Raw genomic sequence first — 25764 nt, 5'->3', positions numbered from 1 at the left:
AAGGAGCACCTGCAAATGTGCGGGTGGCCAAGGCTAGAGAACGTGACCATTCATTGTTTGGAAATGTCTCGTTCAATTGCTTTATCCGTGTTAAAAAGGTAGTTGACTTATTAAGGAAATGTTTTGTATCCAATAAATTTATATATAGGTTTCAAGCAACCTGAAGTAGATGCTACTTTAGATAAGGTTGAGATTAGGCCTCAGGTCTTATGTGAAGATATTTCTTGAAATCGCTACTTGAAGCGAGAGTGTAAGGACTCAAAAGTGAGAAGAGTATAACCGTCAGATAAGTTGTTAACCAATACTATGGTCTATTTTTTTCCACTCTTGAATATTTAGATCTGCTATCAGGATTTCTAAAGTTTCCAGTGGGGCTGTGGACATAATAGGAGTTGAAGCATTAGAATTTTTTTATGAAGGAGTTTCCAACTATGCGATTTTTTTTCTCCTCTCCACCACCCCTTAACTAGGTCAAGTTGTGATGCCAAATAAGATAACATAGTAACATAGTTAACAAGGCCGAAAGAAGACATTTGTCCATCCAGTTCAGCCTATATTCCGTCAGAATAAATCCACAGATCTACGTCCTTCTAAAGAACCTAATAACTGTACGATACAATATTGTTACGCTCCAGGAAGACATCCAGGCCTCTCTTGAACCCCTCGACTGAGTTCACCATCACCTCCTCAGGCAAGGAATTCCAGATTCTCACTGCCCTAACTGTAAAGAATCCTCTTCTATGTTGGTGGAAAAACCTTCTCTCCTCCAGACGCAGAGAATGCCCCCCTATGACCATCACCTTCCTTGGTATAAACAGATCCTCGGAGAGATATTTGTATTGTCCCCTTATATACTTATACATGGTTATTAGATCGCCCATCCGTCGTCTTTTTTTCTAGACTAAATAATCCTAATTTTGCTAATCTCTCTGGGTATTGTAGTTCCCCCATCCCTTTTATTAATTTTGTTGCCCTCCTTTGTACTCGCTCTAGTTCCATTATATCCTTCCTGAGCACCGGTGCCCAAAACCGTACACAGTACTCCATGTGTGGTGTAACCAGAGATTTGTACAGAGGCAGTATAATTCTCTCATCATGTGTATCCAGACCTCTTTTAACCCCTTTCTGACCTCGGATGGGATAGTACGTCCGAGGTCAGAAGCCCCTCTGTTCTGTCCTCACTAGCTGAGGCAGGCTCATACGTAGCTATACAGTCAGCTAAACCGCTATACCGGGGTCCAATAAGGAGACTGTGGTTGAGTCTGTGCTTTATTAAACGTAGTGGTATATTGATGCGGTGAAACTGTGAACAATGATATACATAGAATCAGTGCATGGTATAGAACAGATACATACTACACGTGATGTACATTATGCATAACATTTAGAAAGCTAGTAACTGAACTAGGAGTACAACTGGTTAAACTAAGCTAATATAGAGCAGAAATATCTACAGGAAGCATAAAGACATACCGGCAATGCAATCGCAAGGGGGATGAAGTGAAGCGTCTTTCCTTGAAGGCAAACTGAAGAAAGTGAAAGGAATAATGGAGGGAAATGGAGGCTGAGCTACCATAATGCATTGCAAAGGAGGAGGAGAATCAGACATGGATAATACAAAAACAGAAGATTGAACTGCCAACATAACTCTGACCGCTAGAGGGAGCCAAAGCATCACAAACAAATAAAGATATGAATATCCATACTGAGAAACCTGCAATTACGCAAACAGATAATCAGGGTAACAATATTAGATGGCGGAGACAGAACACCCTCTTTGATGTGGGCTCCGGCGGTGAGCCCGCATCAAAGCCGGGACATGTCAGCTGTTCAAAACAGCTGACATGTGCCCGAAATAGGCGCGGACAGAATCGCGATCTGCCTGCACCTATTAACTAGTTAAATGCCGCTGTCAAACGCAGGCAGCGGCATTTAACCACCGCATCCGGCCGGGCGGCCGGAAATGACGGCATCGCCGACCCCCGTCACATGATCGGGGGTCAGCGATGCTTCAGTATTGTAACCATAGAGGTCCTTGAGACCTCTATGGTTACTGATCGCCGGTAGCTATGAGCGCCACCCTGAAAATCACAGCACACCTGATTTTCTGCTACATAGAAGCGAACATAAGATCGCTGCTATGTAGCAGAGCCGATCGTGCTGTGCCAGCTTCTAGCCTCCCATGGAGGCTATTGAAGCATGGCAAAAGTAAAAAAAATAAAAAGTTAAAAAAAATAAAAAAAAATATAAAAGTTTAACCCCTTTCTGCCATTAGACGTACTATTGCGTCCATGTGGGGTGGGCTTTACTTCCCAAGGACGCAATAGTACGTCATATGCGATCGGCAGCGCTCACGGGGGGAGCGCCGCCGATCGCGGCCGGGTGTCAGCTGCCTATCGCAGCTGACATCCGGCACTATGTGCCAGGAGCGGTCAAAGACCGCCCCCGGCACATTAACCCCCGGCACACCGCGATCAAAGATGATCGCGATGTGCCGGCGGTGCAGGGAAGCACCGCGCAGGGAGGGGGCTCCCTGCGTGCTTCCCTGAGCCCCCCGCAGCAACGCGATGTGATCGCGTTGCTGCGAGGGTCTCACCTCCCTCCCTCCCTGCTCGAGCCCCGGATCCAAGATGGCCGCGGATCCGGGTCCTGCAGGGAGGGAGGTGGCTTCACAGAGCCTGCTCAGAGCAGGCACTGTGAAGCAGCCTGCACTCCTATCAGATCGGTGATCTGACAGAGTGCTGTGCAAACTGTCAGATCACCGATCTGTGATGTCCCCCCCGGGACAAAGTAAAAAAGTTAAAAAAAATTTTTTCAAATGTGTAAAAAAAAATTAAAAAAAATATTCCAAAATAATGAAAAAAAAAAAAAATATTATTCCCATAAATACATTTCTTTATCTAAATAAAAAAAACAAAACAATAAAAGTACACATATTTAGTATCGCCGCGTCCGTAACGGCCCGACCTATAAAACTGGCCCACTAGTTAACCCCTTCAGTAAACACCGTAAGAAAAAAAAAAAAAAAACTAGGCAAAAAACAACGCTTTATTATCATACCGCCGAACAAAAAGTGGAATAACACGCGATCAAAAAGATGGATATAAATAACCATGGTACCGCTGAAAGCGTCATCTTGTCCCGCAAAAAACGAGCCGCCATACAGCATCATCAGCAAAAAAAAAAAAAAGTTATAGTCCTGAGAATAAAGCGATGCAAAAATAATTATTTTTTCCGTAAAATAGTTTTTATCGTATAAAAGCGCCAAAACATTAAAAAATGATATAAATGAGGTGTCGCTGTAATCGTACTGACCCGAAGAATAAAACTGCTTTATCAATTTTACCAAACACGGAACGGTATAAACGCCTCCCCCAAAAGAAATTCATGAATAGCTGTTTTTTGGTCATTCTTCCTCACAAAAATCGGAATAAAAAGCGATCAAAAAATGTCACGTGCCTGAAAATGTTACCAATAAAATCGTCAACTCGTCCCGCAAAAAACAAGACCTCACATGACTCTGTGGACCAAAATATGGAAAAATTATAGCTCTCAAAATGTGGTAACGCAAAAAATATTTTTTGCAATAAAAAGCGTCTTTCAGTGTGTGACGGCTGCCAATCATAAAAATCCGCTAAAAAACCCGCTATAAAAGTAAACGAAAAAAATGTATTTATTTCCATTTTCCCATTAGGGTTAGGGCTAGGGTTAGGGCTAGGGTTAGGGCTAGGGTTAGGGCTAGGGTTAGGGCTAGGGTTAGCATTAGGGCTAGGGTTAGGGCTAGGGTTAGGGTTAGGGCTAAGGTTAGGGCTAGGGTTAGGGCTAGGGTTAGGGCTAGGGTTGGGGTTGGGGCTACAGTTAGGGTTGGGGCTAAAGTTAGGGTTAGAGTTTGGATTACATTTGCGGTTGGGAATAGGGTTGGGATTAGGGTTAGGGGTGTGTCTGGGTTAGAGGTGTGGTTAGGGTTACCATTGGGATTAGGGTTAGGGGTGTGTTTGGATTAGGGTTTCAGTTATAATTGGGGGGTTTCCACTGTTTAGGCACATCAGGGGGATCTCCAAACGCGACATGGCGACCGATCTCAATTCCATCCAATTCTGCATTGAAAAAGTAAAACAGTGCTCCTTCCCTTCCGAGCTCTCCCGTGTGCCCAAACAGGAGTTTACCCCAACATATGGGGTATCAGCGTACTCAGGACAAATTGGGCAACAACTTTTGGGGTCCAATTTCTCCTGTTACCCTTGGGAAAATACAAAACTGGGGGTTAAAAAATAATTTTTGTGGGAAAAAAAGAGATTTTTTATTTTCACAGCTCTGCGTTATAAACTGTAGTGAAACACTTGGGGGCTCAAAGTTCTCACAACACATCTAGATAAGTTCGTGGGGGGTCTAGTTTCCAATATGGGGTCACTTGTGGGGGTTTCTACTGTTTAGGTATATTAGGGGCTCTGCAAACGCAATGTGACGCCTGCAGAACATTCCATCTAAGTCTGCATTCCAAATGGCGCTCCTTCCCTTCCGAGCCCTCCCATGCGCCCAAACGCTGGTTCCCCCCCACATATGGGGTATCAACGCACTTAGGACAAATTGGACAACAACTTTTGGGGTCCAATTTCTCCTTTTACCCTCGAGAAAATACAAAACTGGGGGCTAAAAAATAATTTTGAGGGGAATTTTTTTTTTTTATTTACACGGCTCTGCGTTATAAACTGTAGTGAAATACTTGGGGGCTCAAAGTTCTCACAACACATCTAGATAAGTTCCTTGGGGGGTCTAGTTTCCAATATGGGGTCACTTGTGGGGGGTTTCTACTATTTAGGTACATTAGGGGCTCTGCAAACACAATGTGACGCCTGCAGACCATTCCATCTAAGTCTGTATTCCAAATGGCGCTCCTTCCCTTCCGAGCCCTCCCATGCGCCCAAACGCTGGTTCTCCCCCACATATAGGGTATCAGCGCACTCAGGACAAATTGCACAACAACTTTTGGGGTCCAATTTCTCCTGTTACCCTCAGGAAAATACAAAACTGGGGGCTAAAAAATTATTTTTGTGGGAAAAAATTTTTGTTTTATTTTTACGGCTCTGCATTATAAACTTCTGTGAAGCTCTTATTGGGTCAAAGTGCTCACCACACATCTAGATAAGTTCCTTAGGGGGTCTACTTTTCAAAATGGTGTCACTTGTGGGGGGTTTCAATGTTTAGGTACATCAGTGGCTCTCCAAACGCAACATGGCGTCCCATCTCAATTCCTGTCAATTTTGCATTGAAAGGTCAAACGGCGCTCCTTCCCTTCCGAGCTCTCCCATGCGCCCAAACAATGGTTTACCCCCACATATGGGGTATCAGAGTACTCAGGACAAATTGTGCCACAACGTTTGTGGTCCAATTTCTTCTCTTACCATTGGGAAAATAAAAAATTGGGGGTGAAAAGATAATTTTTGTGAAAAAAAATGATTTTTTATTTTTACTGTTCTGCATTATAAACTTCTGTGAAGCACTTGGTGGGTCAAAGTGCTCACCACACCTCTAGATAAGTTCATTAGGGGGTCTACTTTCCAAAATGGTGTCACTTGTGGGGGGTTTCAATATTTAGGCACATCAGTGGCTCTCCAAACGCAACATGGCGTCCCATCTCAATTCCAGTCAATTTTGCATTGAAAAGTCAAATGGCGCTCCTTCCCTTCCGAGCTCTGCCATGCGCCCAAACTGTGGTTAACCCCCACATATGGGGTATCAGCGTACTCAGGACAAATTGTACAACAACGTTTGGGGTCCATTTTCTCCTGTAACCCTTGGTAAAATAAAACAAATTGGAGCTGAAGTAAATTTTTTGTGAAAAAAAGTTAAATGTTAATTTTTATTTAAACATTCCAAAAATTCCTGTGATGCACCTGAAGGGTTAATAAACTTCTTGAATGTGGTTTTGAGAACCTTGAGGGGTGCAGTTTTTAGAATGGTGTCACACTTGGGTATTTTCTATCATATAGACCCCTCAAAATGACTTCAAATGAGATGTGGTCCCTAAAATAAAATGGTGTTGTAAAAATGAGAAATTGCTGGTCAACTTTTAACCCTTATAACTCCCTAACAAAAAAAAAATTTTGGTTCCAAAATTGTGCTGATGTAAAGTAGACATGTGGGAAATGTTACTTATTAAGTATTTTGTGTGACATATCTCTGTGATTTAATTGCATAAAAATTCAAAGTTGGAAAATTGCGAAATTTTCAAAATTTTCGCCAAATTTCCATTTTTTTCACAAATAAACGCAGGTAATATCAAAGAAATTTTACCACTATCATGAAGTACAATATGTCACGAGAAAACAATGTCAGAATCACCGGGATCCGTTGAAGCGTTCCAGAGTTATAACCTCATAAAGGGACAGTGGTCAGAATTGTAAAAATTGGCCCGGTCCATAACGTGCAAACCACCCTTGGGGGTAAAGGGGTTAAATCACCCCCCTTTCGCCCCAATCGAAATAAATCAATAAAAAAAATCAAATCTACACATATTTGGTATTGTTGCGTTCAGAATCGCCCGATCTATCAATAAAAAAAAGCATTAACCTGATCGCTAAACAGCATAGCGAGAAAAAAAATCGAAGTACCAGAATTACGTTTTTTTGGTCGCCGCGACATTGCATTAAAATGCAATAACGGGCGATCAAAAGAACGTATCTGCACCAAAATGCTATCCTTAAAAACGCAAGCTCGGCACGCAAAAAATAAGCCCTGAAGCGACCCCAGATCATGAAAAATGGAGACGCTACGAGTATCGGAAAATGGCGCAAAGTTTGGAATTTTATTTCACCACTTAGGTAAAAAATAACCTAGTCATGTTAGGAATCTATGAACTCGTACTGACCTGGAGAATCATAATGGCAGGTCAGTTTTAGCATTTAGTGAACCTAGCAAAAAAGCCAAACAAAAAACAAGTGTGGGATTGCACTTTTTTTGCAATTTCACTGCACTTGGAATTTTTTTCCCATTTTCTAGGACATGACATGCTAAAACCAATGATGTCGTTTAAAAGTGCAACTCGTACCGCAAAAAATAAGCCCTCACATGGCCAAATTGACGGAGAAATAAAAAAAATATGGCTCTGGGAAGGAGGGGAGTGAAAAATGAACATGGAAAAATGAAAAATCCCACGGTTATGAAGGGGTTAATGCACCCCATGACCTTGTTTGCCTTGGCAGCCGCTGCCTGGCACTGGCTGCTCCAGGTAAGTTTATCATTAACCAGGATCCCCAAGTCCTTCTCCATGTCAAATTTACCCAGTGGTTTCCCGTTCAGTGTGTAATGGTGATATTGATTCCTTCTTCCCATGTGTATAATCTTACATTTATCATTGTTAAACTAAATCTGCCACCTCTTGGCCCATGTTTCCAACTTATCCAGATCCATCTGTAGCAGAATACTATCTTCTCTTGTATTGACTGCTTTACATAGTTTTGCATCATCTGCAAATATCGATATTTTACAGTGTAAACCTTCTACCAGATCATTAATGAATATGTTATTAATGAATATGGGCAGCACGGTGGCGCAGTGGTTAGCACAACAGCCTTGCAGCGCTGGAGTCCTGGGTTCTAATCCCACCCAGGACAACATCTGCAAAGAGTTTGTATGTTCTCTCCGTGTTTGCGTGGGTTTCCTCCGGGCACTCCGGTTTCCTCCCACATTCCAAAGACATACTGATAGGGATTCTAGATTGTGAGCCCCATCGGGGACAGTGATGATAATGTGTGCAAAACTGTAAAGCGCTGCGGAATATGTTAGCTCTATATAAAAATAAAGATTATTATTATTATGTTAGAGAATAGGTCCCAACACCGACCCCTGTGGTACCCCACTGGTCACAGTGACCCAGTTAGAGAATATACCGTTTATAACCACCCTCTGCTTTCTATCACTAAGTTACTTACCCATTTACACAAATTTTCCCCCAGACCCAGCATTCTCATTTTGTGTACCAACTAGTGATGAGCGAATATACTCGTTACTCGAGATTTCTCGAGCATGCTCGGGGGTCCTCCGAGTATTTTTTAGTGCTCGGAGACTTAGTTTTTCTTGCCGCAGCTGAATGATTTACATCTGCTAGCCAGCATAAGTACATGTGGGGATTCCCTAGCAACCAGGCAACCCCCACATGTACTTATGCTGGCTAACAGAAGTAAATCATTCAGCTGCGGCAAGAAAAACTAAATCTCCGAGCACTAAAAAATACTTGGAGGACCCCTGAGCATGCTCGAGTAACGAGTATATTCGCTCATCACTAGTACCATCTTCTTGTGTGGCACCGTATCAAATGCTTTGGAAAAATCAAGATATACCACGTCCAATGACACACCTTAGTCCAGTCTATAGCTTACCTCTTCATAAAAACTGATTAGATTGGTTTGACAGGAGCGATTCCTCATAAACTCATGCTGATATGGAGTTAAAAAGTTATTCTCATTGAGATAATCCAGAATAACATACCTCAGAAACTCGTCAAATATTTTACCAACAAAAGAGGTTAGACTTACTGGCCTATAATTTCCAGGTTCACTTTTACAGCCCTTTTTGAATTTTGGTGTCACATTTGCTATGCGCCAGTCCTGTGGAACAGACCCTTTGCTATAGAGTCCCTAAAAATAAGAAATAATGGTTTATCTATTACATTTCTTCGTTCTCTTAGTATTCGTGGGTGTATGCAATCCAGACCTGGAAATTTATCTTTTTTAATCTTATTTAGCCGGTTTCGCACCTCTTGGGTTAGATTACTGACCATTAATATAGGGTTTTCTTTGTCTCTCACACTTCACCTAACATTTCATTTTCCACTGTGGAGAAGAAGGTGTTTAATATATTAGCTTTTTCCTCATCATCTACAACCATTCTTTCCTCACAATTTTTTAAGGGGTCAACACTTACTTTCACTTTGATATAGTTGAAGAACAGTTTGGGAATAGTTTTACTCTCTCTAGCAATGTGCTTCTCTGTTTCCTTTTTGGCAGCTTTAATTAGTTTGTTAGATAAAGTATTTTTCTCCCTATAGTTTTTTAGAGCTTCAACGATGCCATCCTGCTTCAGTAGTTTAAATGCTTTCTTTTTACTGGTAATTATCCCTCTTACTTTTTTTAGCCACATTGGGTTTTTCCTATGTCTTGTCCTTTTGTTCCCACAAGGTATAAACCGCTTACAGTGCCTATTTAGGATGTTCTTAAACATTTCCCATGTATTATCTGTATTCTTATTTCTGAGTACATTGTCTCAGTGAACCAGATTAAGGGCATCTCTAAGCTGGTCAAACTTTGCCTTCCTAAAGTTCAGTGTTTTTGTGACTCCCTGACAAGTCACCCTAACAGGGGCGTAGCTAGAGCTTTTGCCGCCCGGGGCTGTTCCCGAGTTTGGCGTCCCCCTCCCCCGACTCTACTGTAACCTATTAAATATTTGTTAAAATCTGCAATACAATTTAGGTATATTTTGACCAATAATATCACATACAAGGAACAAATACCTCCGCGCCATGACCAGACCACAAATTACAACCACAGTGATCGAATAATATCACATATAAGGAACAAATACCACCGCACCATGTCAAGACCACATATTACTCGATGCAAGCAGTGAATAGCCAGGCCTTTCCCCGGGAAGGAACAACCACGGGAAGGGCAGCATCCTATGAAGGAAAGCCACCTATGCCAAGCATGGTATCCATCCACAGACAGCTGTTTCAGGGTTTTTGCCCCTCATCAGTGTGGAGTAGGAATCTGGCTATTAGGAGCAGTGCCTAGTAAAAAGGCTATAAAGGCACAGATGATTGGCCTCGGGGAGACCAAAACATCCAACACCGCGGAGACACCATCACGTGTTTCTCAACGCAGTGATTCCAGAACACTGCCCCCATCCCTTATGGGAAATATGCAGATGCATGTAAAGAAGCTGCGGAGACACCATCACGTGTTTCTCGACGCAAGCAGTGAATAGCCAGGCCTTTCCCCGGGAAGGAACAACCACGGGAAGGGCAGCATCCTATGAAGGAAAGCCACCTATGCCAAGCATGGTATCCATCCACAGACAGCTGTTTCGGGGTTTTTGCCCCTCATCAGTGTGGAGTAGGAATCTGGCTATTAGGAGCAGTGCCTAGTAAAAAGGCTATAAAGGCACAGATGATTGGCCTCGGGGAGACCAAAACATCCAACACCGCGGAGACACCATCACGTGTTTCTCAACGCAGTGATTCCAGAACACTGCCCCCATCCCTTATGGGAAATATGCAGATGCATGTAAAGAAGCTGCGGAGACACCATCACGTGTTTCTCGACGCAAGCAGTGAATAGCCAGGCCTTTCCCCGGGAAGGAACAACCACGGGAAGGGCAGCATCCTATGAAGGAAAGCCACCTATGCCAAGCATGGTATCCATCCACAGACAGCTGTTTCGGGGTTTTTGCCCCTCATCAGTGTGGAGTAGGAATCTGGCTATTAGGAGCAGTGCCTAGTAAAAAGGCTATAAAGGCACAGATGATTGGCCTCGGGGAGACCAAAACATCCAACACCGCGGAGACACCATCACTGCGTTGAGAAACACGTGATGGTGTCTCCGCGGTGTTGGATGTTTTGGTCTCCCCGAGGCCAATCATCTGTGCCTTTATAGCCTTTTTACTAGGCACTGCTCCTAATAGCCAGATTCCTACTCCACACTGATGAGGGGCAAAAACCCCGAAACAGCTGTCTGTGGATGAATACCATGCTTGGCATAGGTGGCTTTCCTTCATAGGATGCTGCCCTTCCCGTGGTTGTTCCTTCCCGGGGAAAGGCCTGGCTATTCACTGCTTGCGTCGAGAAACACGTGATGGTGTCTCCGCAGCTTCTTTACATGCATCTGCATATTTCCCATAAGGGATGGGGGCAGTGTTCTGGAATCACTGCGTTGAGAAACACGTGATGGTGTCTCCACGGTGTTGGATGTTTTGGTCTCCCCAAGGCCAATCATCTGTGCCTTTATAGCCTTTTTACTAGGCACTGCTCCTAATAGCCAGATTCCTACTCCACACTGATGAGGGGCAAAAACCCCGAAACAGCTGTCTGTGGATGGATACCATGCTTGGCATAGGTGGCTTTCCTTCATAGGATGCTGCCCTTCCCGTGGTTGTTCCTTCCCGGGGAAAGGCCTGGCTATTCACTGCTTGCGTCGAGAAACACGTGATGGTGTCTCCGCAGCTTCTTTACATGCATCTGCATATTTCCCATAAGGGATGGGGGCAGTGTTCTGGAATCACTGCGTTGAGAAACACGTGATGGTGTCTCCGCGGTGTTGGATGTTTTGGTCTCCCCGAGGCCAATCATCTGTGCCTTTATAGCCTTTTTACTAGGCACTGCTCCTAATAGCCAGATTCCTACTCCACACTGATGAGGGGCAAAAACCCTGAAACAGCTGTCTGTGGATGGATACCATGCTTGGCATAGGTGGCTTTCCTTCATAGGATGCTGCCCTTCCCGTGGTTGTTCCTTCCCGGGGAAAGGCCTGGCTATTCACTGCTTGCGTCGAGAAACACGTGATGGTGTCTCCGCAGCTTCTTTACATGCATCTGCATATTTCCCATAAGGGATGGGGGCAGTGTTCTGGAATCACTGCGTTGAGAAACACGTGATGGTGTCTCCGCGGTGTTGGATGTTTTGGTCTCCCCGAGGCCAATCATCTGTGCCTTTTATAAGACCACATATTACCACCGCTTGGTGACCAAATGGCACATTCAAAGGACAAATACCACAACACCATTTCCAGACCACATATTACCACCGCATAGTGACTGAATACTGCAATACTGATCAGTAATTAAAAAAACAAAAACACAATACTATCACCATAAGTGCCAGTATTCACAGGAGATCTGTACTTAGTATGCAGTGTCTGTGTAGAGGTTATACAGTGATCACTGATGACATTGTACACAGGACCTCTGTATATAGTATACAGTGTATAGTGTCAGTGTATAGGTAACACTGACTCACCAGTGACGTCTCTAGGTGAAGTCCTTCATCTTTCATCCAGCACAGACCGCCATCATTTCTTCCAGCCAGGACTCGTTTCTGCAGGAAATAACACAGTTATCTCGAGCTCTGCTTGCAGAACACATTACTTAATTTTTCACAACTTCTACATTACACCACATGGAGAAAAAAAGGCGATATAGTGTCACTCTGCACAGTAACAGGACCGCCCCCCCATTTAAAACAGTATACTCAAAAAATAAAGTAAATACATCACTGCAGTAATAATATCCCTTAATTAGCCCCTATGGTAATAATATTCCCCACCATGGCCCCGTGTGTCTCATTCCTGGCTCCAGCCATATGTTCTCCCATCCTGCACTCATGAGTATCCATTCTACACCACATGATCTCCCCATCCTGCCCCATCTGTCTCCATCTTATCCATCCTGCCCCATGATCCAATCCTGCCCCATGTCTTTCATTCTGCCCCGTGTCTCCAATCATGCCCCGTGTCTACATTCTGCCCATGCCTCCAGTCCTGCTCCCAGTGTGTCCAGCATATTACCCACAGTGTGTCCAGCATATTACCCCCAGTGTGTCCAGCAATCTGCCCCAGTATGTCCAGCATATTGCCCCAGAGTATCCAGCATTGCCCCCAGTGTGTCCAGCAATCTGCCCCAGTGTCTCCAGCATATTACCCCCAGTGTGTCCACCAGTCTGCCCCAGTGTCTCCAGCATTGCTCCAGTGTCTCCAGCATTGCCCCAGTGTCTCCAGCAATCATCTTCCCCAGTGTGTCCTCCAGCATTGCCCCCAGTGTGTCCAGCAATCTGCCCCAGTGTCTCCAGCATTGCCCCAGTGTCTCCAGCAATCATCTGCCCCAGTGTGTCCTCCAGCATTGCCCCCAGTGTGTCCAGCAATCTGCCCCAGTGTCTCCAGCATTGCCCCCAGTGTGTCCAGCAATCTGCCCCAGTGTCTCCAGCATTGCCCCAGTGTGTCCAGCAATCTGCCCCAGTGTCTCCAGCATTGCCCCAGTGTCTCCAGCATTGCCCCAGTGTGTCCAGCAATCTGCCCCAGTGTCTCCAGCAATCATCTGCCCCAGTGTGTCCTCTAGCATTGCTCCCAGTGTGTCCAGCAATCTGCCCCAGTGTCCAGCATTGCCCCAGTGTGTCCAGCAATCTGCCCCAGTGTGTCCAGCAATCTGCCCCAGTGTCTCCAGCATTGCCCCCAGTGTCTCCAGCATTGCCCCCAGTGTGTCCAGCAATCTGCCTCAGTGTGTCCAGTATATTACCCCCAGTGTGTCCTCCAGCATTGCCCCAGTGTGTCCAGCAATCTGCCCCAGTGTGTCCAGCATATTACCCCCAGTGTGTCCTCCAGCATTGCCCCAGTGTGTCCTGCAATCTGCCCCAGTGTGTCCTCCAGCAATCTGCCCCAGTGTGTCCAGCAATCTGCCCCAGTGTCTCCAGCATTGCCCCCAGTGTGTCCAGCAATCTACCTCAGTGTGTCCAGCATATTACCCCCAGTGTGTCCTCCAGCATTGCCCCAGTGTGTCCAGCAATCGGCCCCAGTGTCTCCATCATTGCCCCAGTGTGTCCAGCAATCTACCCCAGTGTGTCCAGCATATTACCCCCAGTGTGTCCAGCATATGACCCCCAGTGTGTCCAGCAATCTGCCCCTGTATGTCCAGCATTGCCCCCAGTGTGTCCAGCAATTTGCCCCAGTGTCTCCAGCATTTCCCCAGTGTCTCCAGCATTGCCCCAGTGTCTCCAGCAATCTGCCCCAGTGTCTACAGCATTGCCCCAGTGTCTCCAGCAATCTGCCCCAGTGTCTCCAGCAATCTGCCCCAGTGTCTCCAGCAATCTGCCCCAGTGTCTACAGCATTGCTCCCAGTATAAAAGGAAAAAAAAAAAAAAAAATGGAGAGAAACCAGCTCACCTACTAGGCATTTGTTGTGGGGGAAGCCCGGATGCCGTGCAGTCTTCACGTGAAACAATAGAACAAAATAGAAGAGAAAATCCAGCTTCCAAAAATATCCAATTTATTAAAGTTAAAATCCAAGGTCCAAAAACATGGTTCACAGGAGAGGAGATAGCAGCATGCTACGCGTTTCGAACACTAGGTTCTTTTTCAAAGCTGCCTACTATGCACCAGAATGAGGTTTAAATAGCAACTGTGACCAATCACAGTGAATTAATCCACACCTGATACATCAGTAATTATATACAATAAAAACGCAATAATATTGCAAAAGAGAAAAACAAAGAAAATATATAATACAGACATATAAAAAACATATAATATAACTAAACAGCATTGATCTCTCAGTAATGAAACATGATTTCCTTGCGAGCATTTAAACCCATGGGATAGCAAGTGTTAAGGCAAAACATCCAGTAGGCTTCACGCGTCATTAAGCGTCTTTTCAGATCTCCTCCTCTGGCTGTTATCAAAAGCTTTTCAATGCCGACAACCCGAAGGAATGCAGTATCTCTTTGATGACTGATAATAAAATGCTTAGAGGCGTGAGACATAGAGCGATTATTATTAGTAGAAACAACAATGTCAGTGATATGTTCAGAAATACGCGTCTTTAACATGCGAGTAGTGCAACCTATATAACTTAAATTACATTTAATGCATGTTATCATATAAACTACATTCTTACTATTGCAGTTAATAAATTGCTGAATTTTGTGTTCTTGTCTGTTACTACTATCAGTAAAGGAATGCATAACAATGGAATGCGCACATGTGCGACATTTAGAAGCACCACAATGATAAAAGCCTTTATGATGTAACCATGTGTGGGAGACCTTGCTAGATTTAAATAGGCTGGGTGAAAGAATATCAGACAAAGTGGTAGCCTTTTTTGCAATCACCTGACAGCCTGAAGACAGAATTTTGGAGAGAATCTCATCCTCATAAAGAATAGGAATGTTTTTCAAAATAAGAGATTTGATGTTATTGTATTGAGGACTGTATTTAATGGAGCAGAAATTTTTTTGGTTTTGATGCAATTTACTCTTATTTTTAGATAACAGCATGTCACTGCGTTTTTTATGTTGTACTATATTTTTGGCTCTATCCAGAGACCAATTAGAGTAGCCTCTTTTTTCTAATTTTTTACAACACAAATCAGTCTCTTGCTTTAAAATGCTAGCATCACTACAATTTCTGGTTATTCTAGTCAGCTCACCCACTGGTATAGACTTTATTGTATGTCCAGGATGACTGCTGGACGCATGTAAAATACTATTACCAGATAAAGGTTTATGAAATGTGGAAGTGGCAATACCAGAGCCAACAGTACTATGCAGCATCAAGTCCAAAAAGGAAATCATGTGTGAATTATGGCTGCATGTAAAACAAAGATTAAATTCATTAGAATTGAGATAACTGAGGAACTCCGGTATGGTAGATTCATCGCCACTCCATATGAGGAGCAAATCATCGATATATCTACCATACCAGAATATGTCCATCAAAAATGGATTACGATCCGAATAAAGAAATAATTCCTCCCAATATGACATTACCAAATTAGCAACGGATGGTGAATGTTTGCCTCCCATAGAAACTCCTTTACATTGGAGAAAAAACTGCTGATCAAAGAAAAAATAATTGTGAGTCATTAAAAAAACAATAACCTGCAAGATATAATTGCACAAATCAATGGTGTAATTACTGTACTTATGCAAATGAAATTCAAGTGCTTGAATAACAATATTTTGTGGAATGCAGGTGTACAGAGAGATGACATCACAACTTATCCATTGAAATCCATCACGCCATACAATATTAGAGAGCTGATGTAAAACATCTCTCGAATCTCTCAAGAATCCTGGAACTCTCGTAACCAATGGCTGTAAGAGGGAATCTACCCATTGACTAAGATGTTCTGTTAGAGAGCCCATCCCTGATAATATAGGGCGCATTGGTGGAGGTGTGACACCTTTATGTACCTTGGGTAAGCCATATATTGTAGGTATAATGGGGCAATCAACCTTTAGGTATTCAGCATGTGTTCTAGTAAGAACACCCAGAGCTGCACCATCATCAATCAAACTGAACAATTCCTTTTTGTAAGAAGATGTAGGATCTGAGAGTAATTTTCTATACGTGGTGCTGTCATTTAGGAGATCATTCATTTGTTCTTTGTAGACCAATGTGTCCATCACCACAATTAGGCCACCTTTGTCTGCCTTTTTTATAGTGATCTCGTCCATTTTTTTAATTTCATGGAGAGCTCTGCGCTGCTTCCAATTTAAATTACCTTTGTGAGTTTCTTGCTGGACATATGTATCCAAAGATCTTAAATCTCGTTCCATGACAGCCTGGAATCTGTCCATGCAGTCTACCCTCGAATGAATGGGGTAGAATGATGGATTTTTTGTTATGAATTGATCAGCTTGATTTACATCGCGATTCAAAGATACATTAGAACCATTCAATTCATTCAAGTTCATCAAAAGACATTGTTCATTAAATGTGAGATCACAGAATTCATTTATAACAACAGAAGTGTCCGCAGTGACAGTTGATTCCTGTTTAAAAAAATGTCTTTTAACTGTCAAATTGCGAATAAATCTATTAATGTCCATCAATGTATGAAATAAATCAAATCGTTGATCCGGTGCATATTTAAGTCCCAAAGACAACACTTGCAATTGTTCAACTGAAAGATCACAGCTGGAAATATTTAAAATATTAGAAAAATCACCTGAAAAAGATGTTACTTTCTGTTGCGGGTAGCCATGCGGAAGTTTCCTGCGGTGTTTACGGCCCCCGCGCCTCTTGCGTTTTTTGAATTAATTCTTCTTGGTCTACGGTAGTAAGTGTTGATGTTGTCCATACTTTGATTGATGTTTGCGTCACCACCAGTTTCAATAGACCCATTATCCATAGAATCCATGTCTGAGGAACTGAAAGAGACTCGGCGCTCAGATGTATCAGAGGAATTAGTACGTTTCAGGATAGGGCGAGGGCTTTTATATGCTTTCTGCCACCTGCCCCATTCATATACCTGATTATTTTGATAGTCACTTAAGTCACGTTGAAATTTATTTTTCTTGCGGCTCATAATTAAATCCTCTGATTTCAATAGAGACGTTTTAATATTTTTTAATTCCTCATTATATTTATTGATATCTTTCTTTTCAAGACTAGTTTTAATGTCATTAATTTCTGACTGAATGTTTTTCAGCTTAATGTCCTCATATTTCATAATTAATTGCATTAATTTAGTCGAGCAATTACTTAGGATCATATTCCATTCATCCACAAACTGCTGTGAATATATGGTGGTGGGAATTTTTTTAATGCGCAATCCTCTTGGGATCATGTCTTTTTGCACATAATTGTCCAATGTAGTAAAATCCCACCACACTTTCATTTCATTTATCATGAGTTTTTCCAGTTTGTTAACGTCTGTGCTGAAGAGGTCTGACTCAGACCTATCAGTTGTGGAAGAAAGATCCATTGAAAACAGCTGAGCAGCCTTACGAGCTCTTTCTGGACTTTCATTCATTTTAAAAATATATATCAAAAAACCCACAAACAAAAAGGAAGAAAAAATTGAATGCCTTTAGAGCACAAACGTATTTAGACAAAGCTAGCACTTGTATATACAGGCTCTAGGTGTGCACGGTTTCAAAACTGGACTAACACAAAAGGAAAAAAAAAAAAATGGAGAGAAACCAGCTCACCTACTAGGCATTTGTTGTGGGGGAAGCCCGGATGCCGTGCAGTCTTCACGTGAAACAATAGAACAAAATAGAAGAGAAAATCCAGCTTCCAAAAATATCCAATTTATTAAAGTTAAAATCCAAGGTCCAAAAACATGGTTCACAGGAGAGGAGATAGCAGCATGCTACGCGTTTCGAACACTAGGTTCTTTTTCAAAGCTGCCTACTATGCACCAGAATGAGGTTTAAATAGCAACTGTGACCAATCACAGTGAATTAATCCACACCTGATACATCAGTAATTATATACAATAAAAACGCAATAATATTGCAAAAGAGAAAAACAAAGAAAATATATAATACAGACATATAAAAAACATATAATATAACTAAACAGCATTGATCTCTCAGTAATGAAACATGATTTCCTTGCGAGCATTTAAACCCATGGGATAGCAAGTGTTAAGGCAAAACATCCAGTAGGCTTCACGCGTCATTAAGCGTCTTTTCAGATCTCCTCCTCTGGCTGTTATCAAAAGCTTTTCAATGCCGACAACCCGAAGGAATGCAGTATCTCTTTGATGACTGATAATAAAATGCTTAGAGGCGTGAGACATAGAGCGATTATTATTAGTAGAAACAACAATGTCAGTGATATGTTCAGAAATACGCGTCTTTAACATGCGAGTAGTGCAACCTATATAGCTTAAATTACATTTAATGCATGTTATCATATAAACTACATTCTTACTATTGCAGTTAATAAATTGCTGAATTTTGTGTTCTTGTCTGTTACTACTATCAGTAAAGGAATGCATAACAATGGAATGCGCACATGTGCGACATTTAGAAGCACCACAATGATAAAAGCCTTTATGATGTAACCATGTGTGGGAGACCTTGCTAGATTTAAATAGGCTGGGTGAAAGAATATCAGACAAAGTGGTAGCCTTTTTTGCAATCACCTGACAGCCTGAAGACAGAATTTTGGAGAGAATCTCATCCTCATAAAGAATAGGAATGTTTTTCAAAATAAGAGATTTGATGTTATTGTATTGAGGACTGTATTTAATGGAGCAGAAATTTTTTTTTGGTTTTGATGCAATTTACTCTTATTTTTAGATAACAGCATGTCACTGCGTTTTTTATGTTGTACTATATTTTTGGCTCTATCCAGAGACCAATTAGAGTAGCCTCTTTTTTCTAATTTTTTACAACACAAATCAGTCTCTTGCTTTAAAATGCTAGCATCACTACAATTTCTGGTTATTCTAGTCAGCTCACCCACTGGTATAGACTTTATTGTATGTCCAGGATGACTGCTGGACGCATGTAAAATACTATTACCAGATAAAGGTTTATGAAATGTGGAAGTGGCAATACCAGAGCCAACAGTACTATGCAGCATCAAGTCCAAAAAGGAAATCATGTGTGAATTATGGCTGCATGTAAAACAAAGATTAAATTCATTAGAATTGAGATAACTGAGGAACTCCGGTATGGTAGATTCATCGCCACTCCATATGAGGAGCAAATCATCGATATATCTACCATACCAGAATATGTCCATCAAAAATGGATTACGATCCGAATAAAGAAATAATTCCTCCCAATATGACATTACCAAATTAGCAACGGATGGTGAATGTTTGCCTCCCATAGAAACTCCTTTACATTGGAGAAAAAACTGCTGATCAAAGAAAAAATAATTGTGAGTCATTAAAAAAACAATAACCTGCAAGATATAATTGCACAAATCAATGGTGTAATTACTGTACTTATGCAAATGAAATTCAAGTGCTTGAATAACAATATTTTGTGGAATGCAGGTGTACAGAGAGATGACATCACAACTTATCCATTGAAATCCATCACACCATACAATATTAGAGAGCTGATGTAAAACATCTCTCGAATCTCTCAAGAATCCTGGAACTCTCGTAACCAATGGCTGTAAGAGGGAATCTACCCATTGACTAAGATGTTCTGTTAGAGAGCCCATCCCTGATAATATAGGGCGCATTGGTGGAGGTGTGACACCTTTATGTACCTTGGGTAAGCCATATATTGTAGGTATAATGGGGCAATCAACCTTTAGGTATTCAGCATGTGTTCTAGTAAGAACACCCAGAGCTGCACCATCATCAATCAAACTGAACAATTCCTTTTTGTAAGAAGATGTAGGATCTGAGAGTAATTTTCTATACGTGGTGCTGTCATTTAGGAGATCATTCATTTGTTCTTTGTAGACCAATGTGTCCATCACCACAATTAGGCCACCTTTGTCTGCCTTTTTTATAGTGATCTCGTCCATTTTTTTAATTTCATGGAGAGCTCTGCGCTGCTTCCAATTTAAATTACCTTTGTGAGTTTCTTGCTGGACATATGTATCCAAAGATCTTAAATCTCGTTCCATGACAGCCTGGAATCTGTCCATGCAGTCTACCCTCGAATGAATGGGGTAGAATGATGGATTTTTTGTTATGAATTGATCAGCTTGATTTACATCGCGATTCAAAGATACATTAGAACCATTCAATTCATTCAAGTTCATCAAAAGACATTGTTCATTAAATGTGAGATCACAGAATTCATTTATAACAACAGAAGTGTCCGCAGTGACAGTTGATTCCTGTTTAAAAAAATGTCTTTTAACTGTCAAATTGCGAATAAATCTATTAATGTCCATCAATGTATGAAATAAATCAAATCGTTGATCCGGTGCATATTTAAGTCCCAAAGACAACACTTGCAATTGTTCAACTGAAAGATCACAGCTGGAAATATTTAAAATATTAGAAAAATCACCTGAAAAAGATGTTACTTTCTGTTGCGGGTAGCCATGCGGAAGTTTCCTGCGGTGTTTACGGCCACCGCGCCTCTTGCGTTTTTTGAATTAATTCTTCTTGGTCTACGGTAGTAAGTGTTGATGTTGTCCATACTTTGATTGATGTTTGCGTCACCACCAGTTTCAATAGACCCATTATCCATAGAATCCATGTCTGAGGAACTGAAAGAGACTCGGCGCTCAGATGTATCAGAGGAATTAGTACGTTTCAGGATAGGGCGAGGGCTTTTATATGCTTTATGAGGATGAGATTCTCTCCAAAATTCTGTCTTCAGGCTGTCAGGTGATTGCAAAAAAGGCTACCACTTTGTCTGATATTCTTTCACCCAGCCTATTTAAATCTAGCAAGGTCTCCCACACATGGTTACATCATAAAGGCTTTTATCATTGTGGTGCTTCTAAATGTCGCACATGTGCGCATTCCATTGTTATGCATTCCTTTACTGATAGTAGTAACAGACAAGAACACAAAATTCAGCAATTTATTAACTGCAATAGTAAGAATGTAGTTTATATGATAACATGCATTAAATGTAATTTAAGTTATATAGGTTGCACTACTCGCATGTTAAAGACGCGTATTTCTGAACATATCACTGACATTGTTGTTTCTACTAATAATAATCGCTCTATGTCTCACGCCTCTAAGCATTTTATTATCAGTCATCAAAGAGATACTGCATTCCTTCGGGTTGTCGGCATTGAAAAGCTTTTGATAACAGCCAGAGGAGGAGATCTGAAAAGACGCTTAATGACGCGTGAAGCCTACTGGATGTTTTGCCTTAACACTTGCTATCCCATGGGTTTAAATGCTCGCAAGGAAATCAATACATACATGCTAGCCACCTTAGGGAGAGACCCAAGTTGGGCTAAATGTAGCGGGACGAAAGAGACCGAAAAGCCCTCTACTTAAAGGAAATACATAGTGGATGCTTTCCTGAAACGGAAAGTACTTGCAAGCAAATCATGTTTCATTACTGAGAGATCAATGCTGTTTAGTTATATTATATGTTTTTTATATGTCTGTATTATATATTTTCTTTGTTTTTCTCTTTTGCAATATTATTGCGTTTTTATTGTATATAATTACTGATGTATCAGGTGTGGATTAATTCACTGTGATTGGTCACAGTTGCTATTTAAACCTCATTCTGGTGCATAGTAGGCAGCTTTGAAAAAGAACCTAGTGTTCGAAACGCGTAGCATGCTGCTATCTCCTCTCCTGTGAACCATGTTTTTGGACCTTGGATTTTAACTTTAATAAATTGGATATTTTTGGAAGCTGGATTTTCTCTTCTATTTTGCTCCCAGTATGTCCACCGTAACTGTTATCAAAAAACAAAACAAAAAAAAAAACGAGTCTCCTCACCTGACCTGTGCGCTCCAGCGGCGAGCTCCCTCCAGCAGCGCACACTCGCCGGCGACTGACAATGATGTCGCCAATGACAATGCACTGCGCCTGCAGCCGACATCAGCTGCCAGCCTCCAATTGGCTGGTGGCTGTTGTTCACTATTGATGTGCGGGCGCGCGCCCGCACGTCAATAGGAACCCGCCGCATGCAGCGCTGGAAGAGGGCCGGTGAGCAGATGAGACGGGGCCCGATGCGGGCCCCCTCTCTCTGCCCACCGGGTCGGGGGCACAGAAATGCCGGCGGCGGCGGGCAATCTGTGCGGTAGCCCAGGGCCTCCCCCCCACACCACTGGGCCCTGGGCTACCGCCCATATTGACCCTCTGATAATCCACCCCTGATAGCGTTAAACAGCTGCAGCGCCGGCCACAGCCCGGTGACCCACCCCCCGCATTGTGCCGCCCGGGGCGGCCCCCCGCGCCCCCCTTCCTACGCCACTGCCCCCTAACGAAACACAAGTGAAACTGTACAATATTGTGGTCGCTATTTCCTAGATGACCGACAACCTGTAGACTTGTTATTCTGTCAGGTCTATTAGATTGTATTAGGTCTAAAAGTGCTGCTCCTCTGGTTGGATTCTGCTCCAATTGTGAAAGAATCCAAATCCAAAAATAATAATAATCTAGGATCTTTGGAAGACCAAGTCCTCCCAGTTTTTTTTAGGTCTTTTTAACAGGTAATTAGACAAGCAAGGTCTTTTACTTTTCCACACAAAAGCATTTAATATCCTGTGAGCCTTATGAAAAAATGTCTCTGTGAGAAGTATTGGGACCATATGAAAGAAATATAATATTTTAGATAGAGAGAACATTTGGAAGGCTCAGATCTCCACCTTGACTCAGACGTCAGAAAGGTTGAGGTGTGGTACTGCTATGAGCTTGTGTCATTAATGATGAGCTAGTTTGTCCTTTTTGGGTTGGAGTTGACTTAAAAGTTAACTCCTACACCTGCTGCCAGTTTTTAACAGAAAGTTTCTCCAAGCAGTGATGAAGGAAAAAGTCTGCATCTTTCAAGAAACCATCATTTTATGGAGGACGATGCTCCATCGCATAATCGAAGTCTCCACTGCTCGGCTGCCTGTAAAAGCCTTTAAGATGAAAGAATAATGACCCGGCCCCTTCCTCACCAAACCTAAACCCTACTGAGAACTTGTGGCCTTTCTTAAAATCAAGATTTACGTTGAAGGAAAACAGTTAGCTCTCTTAGTAGTGTCTGGGATTTGTGGTTGCTGCTGCCCAAAAAGTTCATAATCAACAGATTAAGAAACTGACAGACTCTATGGATGGAGCTTATGGCTCTTATAGTAATATAGATGCCCTACTTTTCAATATCGAGATTTATTTGAAATGTCAGAAAGGTATTTTTGTACATTTTGTGTTTTTTGGTTATCATTCTAACTATAACAGATGAAGATAAACAATTTAAGATGGGGAAAAAATATATTTTTCATTTACTTGCCCAATAATTCTGCACACATCGATATTCTCCAAAGACAGACAAATCCTCACTTTTACTTTTTTGTTTAATAACCTTTTAGATTAACCAACAGCAGTATGATGCTCAATTTGTGTTCATGATGTTCAATAATAAAATAAATTAATCAAAAATTACAAAATGCCTAATAATTGTGCACACAGTGTAGACATATTTGGGTGTGTACTATAAAGTGCCTCACAGAAAATGTTGATCTCCAATTAGCTTTCTTCTAGTACAGTTATCACTTGCTGGTCATTGTAGGTGAAGTGGCCCTAATGGTTGTTGTCCTTTTATTCATTCCTCATACATGTTGGCAACACCCCTGTGGCCAGTGATTAGCTGCAGCGTTCATCTGAGGGTATGACATGATCTGTCCTTAAATATGGAGAAGCTGCTTTATATCTCCTCATACGATTTCCTTTATCATCTTCAGAAATTAATTTTTGTTTATGATTTTACATTTTTCACCTTCTTCCCATTCAGATCCTTACAATAGTGGTTCTCTCTTTGGAGATCTTCTATACAAGAATATTTTCCTGATTGACCCATCACGGATGGATAGGGACAGGGACAAGATGGTACAGCAGATATTACACCTCACCCTAGATATCCTCTTCCGGCTTACTGGAGAGGTGAGAGATTCTGATGACGTCACATTACATCATTCTTATCTATGGGAATAACAGATGGACAGAACTGGAGGGGAGAGGACTCTGGAAATGTCTGTAGTGAGATTTATTAATGTGTCTCTCCATAACCAGGATTACACTGTAATGAAGAAGACCTCTAGTGAGCGCTGTCAGGCCCCTGTGTCTGAGGGATGGGGAAGACCACTGAGCCCAATCACAGGGCCTCCACCTCACCCCCTGATACATGAGGACATCAATGACCAGAAGATCCTAGAACTCACCTACAAGATGATTGAGCTTCTGACTGGAGAGGTGACACTGCTGCGAATGCTGGGATATTATACAGTAATGCTATGAAGGGATCGAGGGAATAACGGTATCATTGTGTGTGTATCAGGTTCCTATAAGGTGTCAGGATGTCGCCGTCTATTTCTCCATGGAGGAGTGGGAGTATTTAGAAGGATACGAATATCTGTACAAGGACGTCATGATGGAGGTTCCAGGTAATAGACAGGACTTGGTACACACAGCCTATAATTATCTGTATGTAAAGAATGAATTCAGTCCCTGTATGTGTTTCCTCCAGTTCTATCCAGTAAGAGGACAACACCAGAGAGATGTCCACCTCCTCTTCTTCCGCAGGACTGTAAACAAGAAAATCCCAATGTTCCTCAGGATCATCAGGTAGATGGGGAGAAGGTGTCATGAGATCTCCCCTATGATGTGTAGACGGCTGTGAAGGTCTTGTATTCAGTCTTGATTTATCCACCAGTATTATATGTTTTATACTTGTGTAATGAGAACGGTGGAGATGGCAGGATTAGAGCTGATCATAGATGTGACTTCTCCGTTTGTCTGTGACTTTTACAATATTTGTTTCAGGGTAAAGATCTGACCCATATTAATACTACAGAGACATATGTGATTGGTGATGAGTGGTGTAAAGAGGAGTTTCCTACAGATGACTACACAGGTGAGTAGCAACCACTAAATGTAGAGATGTCACAGATTCTCCTCAGTCACTCGCTGGTACCATTTTGTATAGTTTGTTGTGAGCTCTGTGGTCTTTCTAGTTTTCTGGTTTAGATTCACAACTTCTCCCAAAGTGCTATATAAATATACGTGAAAATATTGTTATAGACTATAAAATAAGGATGAAAAAATATGAACTGTTTATTTTTCAACTACCTTTAGTTATTCCCATCTCCAAGATCCTATCCCAATATGTTGTAGGTGTAATAATAATATTAGCAAATGTATAGTTTTTTGATTCGCTATATCTCTTTCCTCATGTGCAGGCATTGCAGGACCTTAGGTATCCATGGTTACGTCCACTGATGAGGTGACAGTTAGCTAGTTGCTAGTGGCGTATCAATGGATACCTAAGGTCCTGCAATGCCTGCACATGAGGAAAGAGACATAGCGAATCAAAAAACTATACTACATTTCTAATTGGAGGCATTTGCTAATATTATTATTATTATCATACCTACTACAAATTGGGATAGGATCTTGAAGATGGGAATTTTATAATATCAGAGAAAAACTCCTTCAGCTCTGCAGTGACGTTCTAAAATTTCACTTCATAGTATAGCTGCTGCACATGATCGGGAGTGATGATCTGGCTTTGAAATACAGTTAGACTCCCCATAGAGAAGGCAAGGATGGTTTATTACCGTCTCTGCCTTACTTATTACTGTATACACAGCACTTCACAAGCGCTGTGTATAC

The 25764-nt window shown here is 41.9% G+C and overlaps 1 protein-coding gene and 1 long non-coding RNA gene across 2 annotated transcripts in view; one reads left to right on the top strand and one right to left on the bottom strand.

Annotated features, from left to right (window-relative positions):
* The window catches only part of LOC138663908 (zinc finger protein 568-like), a 51154-nt gene that overhangs the window by 17671 nt on the left and 7719 nt on the right, over positions 1-25764 (top strand). The window contains exons 6-10 of the mRNA XM_069750276.1: positions 23888-24036; positions 24166-24345; positions 24431-24536; positions 24620-24717; positions 24916-25006. Of these exons, the coding sequence (XP_069606377.1) occupies positions 23888-24036; positions 24166-24345; positions 24431-24536; positions 24620-24717; positions 24916-25006 (624 nt within the window). The remainder of the gene's footprint in view (positions 1-23887; positions 24037-24165; positions 24346-24430; positions 24537-24619; positions 24718-24915; positions 25007-25764) is intronic.
* LOC138663929 (uncharacterized) lies at positions 14009-20536 on the bottom strand. The gene is made up of 2 exons (XR_011318257.1): positions 20480-20536; positions 14009-19358 (listed from the first exon to the last, which is right to left on the bottom strand). It is a non-coding gene; the product is annotated as an uncharacterized lncRNA (long non-coding RNA).

Source organism: Ranitomeya imitator, chromosome 2 (genome assembly GCF_032444005.1).
Source record: "Ranitomeya imitator isolate aRanImi1 chromosome 2, aRanImi1.pri, whole genome shotgun sequence".
NCBI lineage: Eukaryota > Metazoa > Chordata > Amphibia > Anura > Dendrobatidae > Ranitomeya > Ranitomeya imitator.
This window is presented reverse-complemented; position numbering and strand designations above follow the sequence as displayed.